General features: G+C 52.3%; 1 protein-coding gene across 1 annotated transcript; it reads left to right on the top strand.

The window, feature by feature from the left end:
- The first annotated feature begins 324 nt into the window (after nt 1-324).
- LOC135885373 (paraneoplastic antigen Ma1 homolog) lies at nt 325-1,641 on the top strand. Its single transcript, XM_065413043.1, has one exon. It carries the CDS (start codon nt 325-327, stop codon nt 1,639-1,641), a length of 1,317 nt encoding a protein of 438 aa, XP_065269115.1.
- Nucleotides 1,642-7,816: the final 6,175 nt, after the last annotated feature.

Here is a 7,816-nt window from a genome sequence, read left to right as displayed (position 1 = left end):
GCTGCTATCAACTTGGCCTGGCAGAAGGGTTACATTTTTGGGGGCTCGTCCGGGATATCTGGGTCAGTACCCCTCGCAAGCACATCTTGGGTGATTCATTAACTTGGGAAAACCTAAAAATCTTCTTGTTGTTGTTTTGATCTGATATATTTGTAAAAAATTACAGTTTGTATAATGGCCCTACACTTGCTAGAGGACTGGTGCAAGGGGATGAATATTAACCCTAGGAACTGTCTTTTGGTAACGGGGGTGCCGGAGGCGTTTGATGAGGGTGCAATAGAACCTATCTTAAGGGTATCCACTGAGTACCTGAGAAAGTGCAAAATGCGTGGGCGCATGTTTGTGAGGGAGGAGGGGGCTTTTGCTGTACTGTGCGAGCTGCCATCGGCTGTGGAACCCCTACAGGTTCCAGGCACGATAGCAGTGGAAGATGGTGAGTGGACGGTAATAACCACTGGGAGCCAGCCCTCATCAGTCCCTGCCTCTGATGTAGAGTTTTTAAAGAAAATGTCGGCCTTTTTGGGGAAAGAGGGAAAGACTTTGGCTGATATGCCAGGTCTGTTGGGCCTTGACCCAGGAGTCCCACACCGGGAGGGTGCTCCTTCACCTGATGAGTGGGTGAAGGCTTTGGGGCAAGCATTAGAGAAGGTTATACCACCCCACCCTGAGTCAAGCCCCTATCGTAAACTGAGGTTGTTTTCTGGGGGTCCCACCCCAATACCTGGGGAGGAAGCATTTGAACCCTGGCTGGAACACACCACTGAAATGCTGCAGGAGTGGGCGGTGCCTGAGGCTGAAAAGAGAAGGCGACTAGTAGAGTGCCTCAGGGGGCCAGCCCTAGATGTGATTCGCACCCTGAAGCTCAGTAACCCTGGGGTCAAGGTGAAGGACTGCCTAGAGGCCCTTGATCATGCCTTCGGGAGAACCGAGGGCTCAGATGACGTCTATTGCAAGTTCCTCAATGCCAGGCAACAAAAGGGAGAGAAGGTTTCTGCCTATATCCAGAGGTTGGAGAAACTATTGCAGAGAGCCATCATGAGGGGAGCAGTGGCAGTTGGGCAAATGGACCGGACTAGATTGGCTCAGATTGTGAGAGGAATTCAATATCAGAACCCAATCCTTCTCCACCTCCGATTAAGAGAACGGCAAGACAATCCACCGAGTCACTCTCAGCTGATAAAAGAGGTCCGAGAGGAAGAAGAGAGGCAGGCAGCTGGCGAGGTTTGGGAGGTGCAGCCACACGAGGCGACTGGCACAACATCCATCCGAACGCCCAAGGCACTGATGGTGAATCCTCAAGAAGAACTTACCCAACGAGTGCAGGTCCTGACACAGAAAGTGGCTGAATTAGAGAATACCATTGATTCAGCAAATACTTCAAGGTACAAGGAACCCTCCGCTACCACGGTCCAGAAGACTACATTTAGAACCTCTGCCCCACCGAGGCAACAAGGGAAAGGACAATCCTTCTTCTGCTACCGGTGTGGCCAGGGTGGGCACATTGCTGCAAGGTGTCAGAATGCAGAGAATCCCACGCTAGTATATCAAAAGCTGAGGACCACCTGGGGAAAGTCGGGAAACGGCCCCAGGGCCTGGGAAGGGAGCCGCCTAGGCCTACAGGGTGTGGAGGCTCCCCTGTAAAGAACCATGCAGCCCGAATCCCACCAGGATTGATAGGACCCCGAGCGGAGGTAACTATAAAGGTTGAAGGGACAGAATGTAGAGCAGTGCTTGACACAGGATCCCAAGTGACTATCATATTCCAGTCTTTCTACCAGCAGATGCTTAGGCATCTGCCTATACAGCCCCTGACAGGGCTTGGCCTGTGTGGCCTCAGCATGGATGAATACCCCTATCAGGGGTATGTCATAGTACACCTGGAATTCCCAGAAGAGATTGCTGGGGTAAGACAGGAGGTGGACACTGCTGCTTTAATATGCCCTGACCCTAAAGGAGCCTCTGATGTGTCCATGCTAATAGGGACCAACTCCAGCCTCTTTAAGGTACTTGCAGATTACTGCAGACAGCGAGCAGGGGACCAATATCTGAACACCTTGGTGATACACACACACTGTGCCGCAGCCTACAGAAAAATTGAGGACACAAGAAAAGTGATGCCTGATTTGCCAGTGGGAGCATTGAGGTATGCGGGCCAGGTCCCCTTAGTGGTTCCTGCAATGACAGAAAAGGAAGTGATTGTCATGAGTACCTGCCTAAAAGACAGTAAGGGAACATTAGCAATGGTAGAGCAGCCGACCGAGGGAGGGCTCCCAGAAGGAGTGCTGGTTCTCAGTGGAGTCATAACCCTACCTGCTGAAGCCCAGGAAGAGGTGACTATACTGGGGCACGTCTCTGCCTCTCTTATTGATGGGCTCTGTGCTGGGATGGCAGAGGCAGCACTATTGTTGTGTTCTCTGCTAGGTCTGTTTGTACCAGACTCTAAAATCAAGCGCTCCTTTGATAGCAGTATCCCTCTGCCTGCTCGCAAAGGCTTCTGGCTAAACACTGAAGCCAGGTGCTAGGGCAGAAGCAGCTGCCCATGTACCCTCAACGGCAGGAGCTGTGCGTGGTCCCTCGCCCCCCCCCCCCCCCCACACACACACTTTGGATTACGGGGTGTGTCTCGGTGTATATTGGGGGTCCTGTCAGGGGGCAGAGAGCGGTTGGATGGGGCGTGGGAGTCCTGGGGGGTCTGTCTGGGGGCGGGGGTATGGATAAGGGTCGAGGCAGTCAGGGGACAGGTAGGAGGTAGGGTCCTAGGGGGGCAGTTAGGGTAGGGGGGTCCCAGGAGGGGGCAGTCAGGGGATAAGGAGTAGGGAGGTGTTGGACATTCTGAGGGGGGCTGTCAGGGGGCAGGAAGTGGGAGGGAGTGTGCTTGATTGCTTGCTTGTTTGTTTGAAAAGTGTGAATTGGGAGTGCTTTGTTCCAGGTGGGCCTTGAGTGGGCCTGACTGGTATATAAGGGCAGTCAGCAGCGAACCAGCTGAGCGGCGAACAGCAGAGGCTAACAGAGGGAGTTCGCCTGGGGAGAGCGCACTGAGGCTTTCATGTGTGGGTTTCTCTGACTAGTTACTGCATCAGCTGAGGAAGCTATATAGGCGCCTATGCTGTCCCCACCCCCTCTTATTTTCACAGGGGTCCGGCGTTCGAGCCTCTGGCTTAGCGAGTTCATTTCAGCTGAGGGTGACCCCCTCAATCCAGACAGGCTAAGCAAAGGTGCTGACTTTTACTTCCCCCACCCCCGGGTGCTCCACCCCCTCTCCACCCTGAGGCCCCATCTCCTAGGGCCCTGCCTTCACTGCGCCTGTTCCCTTCCCCACTCTGGCCCCTCCCCAAGGCCCCCGCTGGCTGGTCATTGGTCTCTGCCCTCCCCCAAGCTGCCGACGGCAGTGCCCCCGATCAGCTGTTTGGCACTGCCCCCAATTAGCTGCTAGGAGGGGGGAGCTTGAGCTAGCTTGGCCTGTCCCCGGCCGCGGAGCCTGGGCAGGAAACGGGCCGCCGCTGCCTCCCAGCCAGGCTCTCTCAGGCAGAAGCGGCTCCGTCCCCCTTCCCACCCAGCTTGCAGGGAGAGCGGCCAAATGTGCGGGGGGAGGCGCTGTGAGAGAAGGAAAGAGAGCAGACGCCCTTCCCCTCAGGTAATGTCAGGCAGGAAGAGCTGCGGCCCGAGGCTGCATGCAGGGCGGGGCGGGGGGGGCACTGCACAGGGGAGACACATGGGGCGGTCACGTGTCCGCCTCCCCTTTAGATTGTGCCCTGCCCTGTATAGGGAGGCACTAGCTGTGTAAACAGCGAGGGACCTATCTCAGGCTTCTGCTCCCCTGCCATCACATTTCTGTATGGAGTATTTCCAGGCTGCAAAGCTCCCTGCCTTCACTGTGTTATTCCCAGCAAAGACAGTCTGGCCCAGGACACCGGCTTGGTGTCTCTTCAGAGACTGAAAACAGTGACTGTCAGCAGTGACGTGTCACCACACAGCTCCTGCTATACAACCCCATTTTAGTCTTCAAGTAAAAGAACTCCAGAGAAAACATACTGACAAGAATGAACGCGCCTACATGCAAGTTCATAAGCTTACCAGAGTGCACCTGAACCCTTGTGGGGGGCAGGGAAGACCCAAAGATCGAACTCAGAGGCCGTCAGAGCTGCAAGAGCAAAGACACGGATGTACCTGGATGGGCTGAGACATCAGTGAAAGGGCTGAACATGGGGAATGAGTGATTCCTGCAGAGGGAGACAACTCACCCAGTCTGGGACACTTGGCCTCTCCCCCTCCCAGAGCTCAAGAACCAAGGACATTCCCAGGCTGCTCAGGAAAATGGAATTTGCCAGAAAAGTTTTATTTGCATCTAATTTGGGGATTAAAAAACACATAATTAAGTAATACTGAGAAAATAATTCAATAAGCAATAAAGATTCCACAGACATCCGACTTTCCAGAAATTTCAGACCCCTCCTCATCCCCACCATGCAGAAACAGGGAGAAAATGCCTCCCGGGGCGGCAATTTCCAGAATAATCCCAGTGTGCAACAACGTGAACCGAGCCCCTGGCTGAAAACAGGGACCAGGACACCCAGCTGAACCCTTCGGCCTGCCCCTGACAGAGAGTGCCGGGAAGGGATTGGGAGAGGCTCAGAGAATAATGCAATACAGTAATAATAATGTCACTCGCCTGGTGCCTCCGTCCTCCTGAGACACATAGCACTCACGTCAATAGTGGAGCCACTTGGCTCCCTAGGGCATTGGGCAACTCTTTATTATCCCCACCGTTCCTCCGATCTCTATGGATGCAGAGAGAAGAGGAGGGGAAATGGCCAGCACTAGTCAATGTGGAGTTTCATGTGGAATATTAAGGAAGTCTTGGTCTTGTACCTTTCCTCACAGACGGAACATTGATAGGGACACTCTCCTGTGTGCCTTCTCCGATGGACATTGAAACCAGATTTTTGTCTGAAGCTTTTCCCACAGTCGGGGCAGGCATAGGGTCTCTCTCCTGTGTGGATTCTCCGATGGTCAGTAAGGTGATGACTCTGAGTGAAGCTTTGTCCACAGTCGGGGCAGCTATAGGGTTTCTCTCCCGTGTGGACTCTCAGGTGTATAATAAGGTCTGAGGTACAAGCAAAGCTTTCTCCACACTCTGGGCATCCGTAGGGTCTCTCGCCCGTGTGAATCCTCTGATGTCTGGTTACATGTGCACTCTGAGTGAAGGTTTGTCCACAGTCAGGGCATTTATGGCATTTCTCTCCCGTGTGGATTCTCTGATGTACAATAAGGTCTGACCTCTGACTGAAGCATTTCCCGCAGTCAGGGCACTTATGGGGTCTCTCTCCTGTGTGGGTTCGCTGATGTCTAATAAGGTTTGACTGGTCATTGAATTGTTTCCCACACTCAGGGCAGTGATAGGGGGTCTCTCCTGTGTGAGATCTCTGATGTCTAACAAGGTGTGATCCATAACTGAAGCATTTCCTGCACTCGGCACATTCAAACCGCTTCTCCTTAGTACAGGTTCTCGCCTGGATCATGGCCACATTGGGATCTTCCAAACGTCCCCCTCGGTGAGTGGATTCACCCAGTGTCTTCCCGGGGGGGGTTCCCTGCTGCTTCTCTGGCCTGCACTGAGTTTCTCTGGCCTGCCCATGACTCTGGGGATCATCCCCTTCACACCTTCCCAGCAACGTCCCCTTTGGTTCCATTCGCTCAGGACCTGCGGGACAAGGATTCTCTTCATTGCTCTCACTCAGCGTCTCCTCACCTGCTGGGACAGAGAGAATCCGGACAGGAGTCAGTCCCTGTGCCGGGGGAACGGGAAGGTCAGAAAAGGAGAACAGGAAACTGGGGAAACAAACCAAAATAATTGCTGGGAACACTGACAAATCAGGAGTTGAATTCTCCCCACCCCCACCCCTTTCCATGAAGAAAGAGAGAAGGGAAAAATCAGCTCCCTGCATGTACTGTATTTGATGTTTTCAAGATGTTGCGCATGCCCATTCCACTTCATGCCTATTCCAATTTAGGGGTGTGAACACTGAATGCACTGTAATTGGAGAATGTCTGCAGTGGTACCCACTGGGGTGGCACATGCACCATGCATGCCCTCGTGCATCCAGGCGAGGACATGAAGGGCAGAGCTCCCCCTGCACCATCTCAGTTCATTTGCACCAGCAGCCTATCATAATGGACTCCGAAGGAGAAGGGAGCATGGCGGGTGCTGGAATAGACATGTGCAAGATGTCCTGGAAAACAACTAGTACAGGTATGTTGTTTTTTTCCTTTGAGTGATTCTGTGTGTCTATTCCACTTCAGGTGACTCCCAAACAGTGTCCTATGGAGGAGGGTTTGAAGTCTAGCTGGTCTGCAATTGCTTTTCAGAATTTCCAAAGCTAGCGCAGTCTCTAGAAGTGGCTGAAGTGGCACCATGCTTGGGAACAGTGTGATTTTAAGACCAGGTTGCTGCCCTGCAGTTATCTGGGATTGAAATGTCCTGTAGGAAAGCAGCCGGGGTTCTCACACAAAGTGCCGTCAGCTTGGAAGGAGGTTTTAATTTTGCAAGGTCATAACTTGTAGTGAGATGAGAGGGGATCCTCCCAGAAATTCACCGTACGGGAACCTCCTGTCCTCTCATTCTCTCCACAAAGGAAACAAAGAATTGTGGCAAAGACTGAAACTGTTTTGTCCTGTCCAGATAAAAGGCAAAGGCCAGCAGACGTCCAGCAAATGATGTTTCTCCTCAACCTTACGTGAACGTGGTTTGGGGGAAAAGGGAGGGAAAAAGATGGTTTGATTGAGATGGAAATCGGTAACCGTCTTTGATGAAGAACCGTGGATGAAGCCTTAAAACAACTTTATTCTTATAAAAAGAGTACACCAAGGGGTGGGGGGAGTGATATGAAATTCGTGCTTGTGGTTTCCAAACCCTTCTAGTAGAAGTAACTGCCACTAGAAAGGTGACCTTGGCTGATAAATTAGGCAGGCCACTGGTCTGGTATTAAACCAGACAGTCCTGCTTTTCTAGAGCATTTCCCCATCTGGTTTTGTCCAGTATTAGACGGGAGATGCCATACTGAAGAGTGCATCGCTCTACCCCTGCCAGTGTGTCCTTGCATGCTGGTGAGTGTGGGATGGTGTGTTCTTAAAAATTCTGCCCCCCACGTGCAGTGAGCTCACACACACCATGCATGAGAAGTCACACTGGTGGGGTGGGGTCATGTCAGCAAGAACAGGCTCATGACATTCTGGGAAGTACCGGAATGTCCCGTTTTCCGGGAGTGCGTGGGTGGCCACCCTAGGATAAGTACTGAAGAGGACAAAAGCGATAGGCTCAAAGGGAGAACCTGTGGAGAAGACAATACTAATCTCTAATCTCAGGGTAGTTGGCACCGTAACTTGAGAAAAAAGACTAGTTATTTCTTTCACAAATCTTATTGACAGTGTGTCTTCACAGCACAATTAGCTTTAGTTATAACGTGAGTCTTACCCCTTACTCACCTCCCGCCCACACAACTCCCTAAGCGCCAGTCTGGAGAAGCCGCCTCAAGGCTGGAGGGATGCCCCATGGGCTGCAGTACCGCTACTGCATGCATCCATATGACACGGGGTTCATCGGCAACATCATGGAGATCTAGGTCTAGATCTACCCTTGTGGGATCTCCACTGAATGCTCTATTTTGTCACCAAAGAATGTAATGGAGAGAATCTAGATCTCCTCTCTAGAACAAGAAGTATTGGGTTCTTCTTCTGAATCTGATAATGAATATGGGCAGTCGGTGGCGCGATACTAGGAGGACTCACCAGAGTACAGCCTCTGGATCTGTGCCTCTTG

Source organism: Emys orbicularis, chromosome 11 (assembly GCF_028017835.1).
Source record: "Emys orbicularis isolate rEmyOrb1 chromosome 11, rEmyOrb1.hap1, whole genome shotgun sequence".
Classification (NCBI taxonomy): Eukaryota; Metazoa; Chordata; order Testudines; family Emydidae; genus Emys; species Emys orbicularis.
Note: the sequence above shows the minus strand (reverse complement) of the source record. Positions and strands in the feature narration are given on the sequence as shown.

Bases quoted from the DNA above. Each gene is read 5' to 3' on its own strand.
- LOC135885373 (XM_065413043.1), top strand. From the start codon at position 325: ATGCGTGGGCGCATGTTTGTGAGGGAGGAGGGGGCTTTTGCTGTACTG.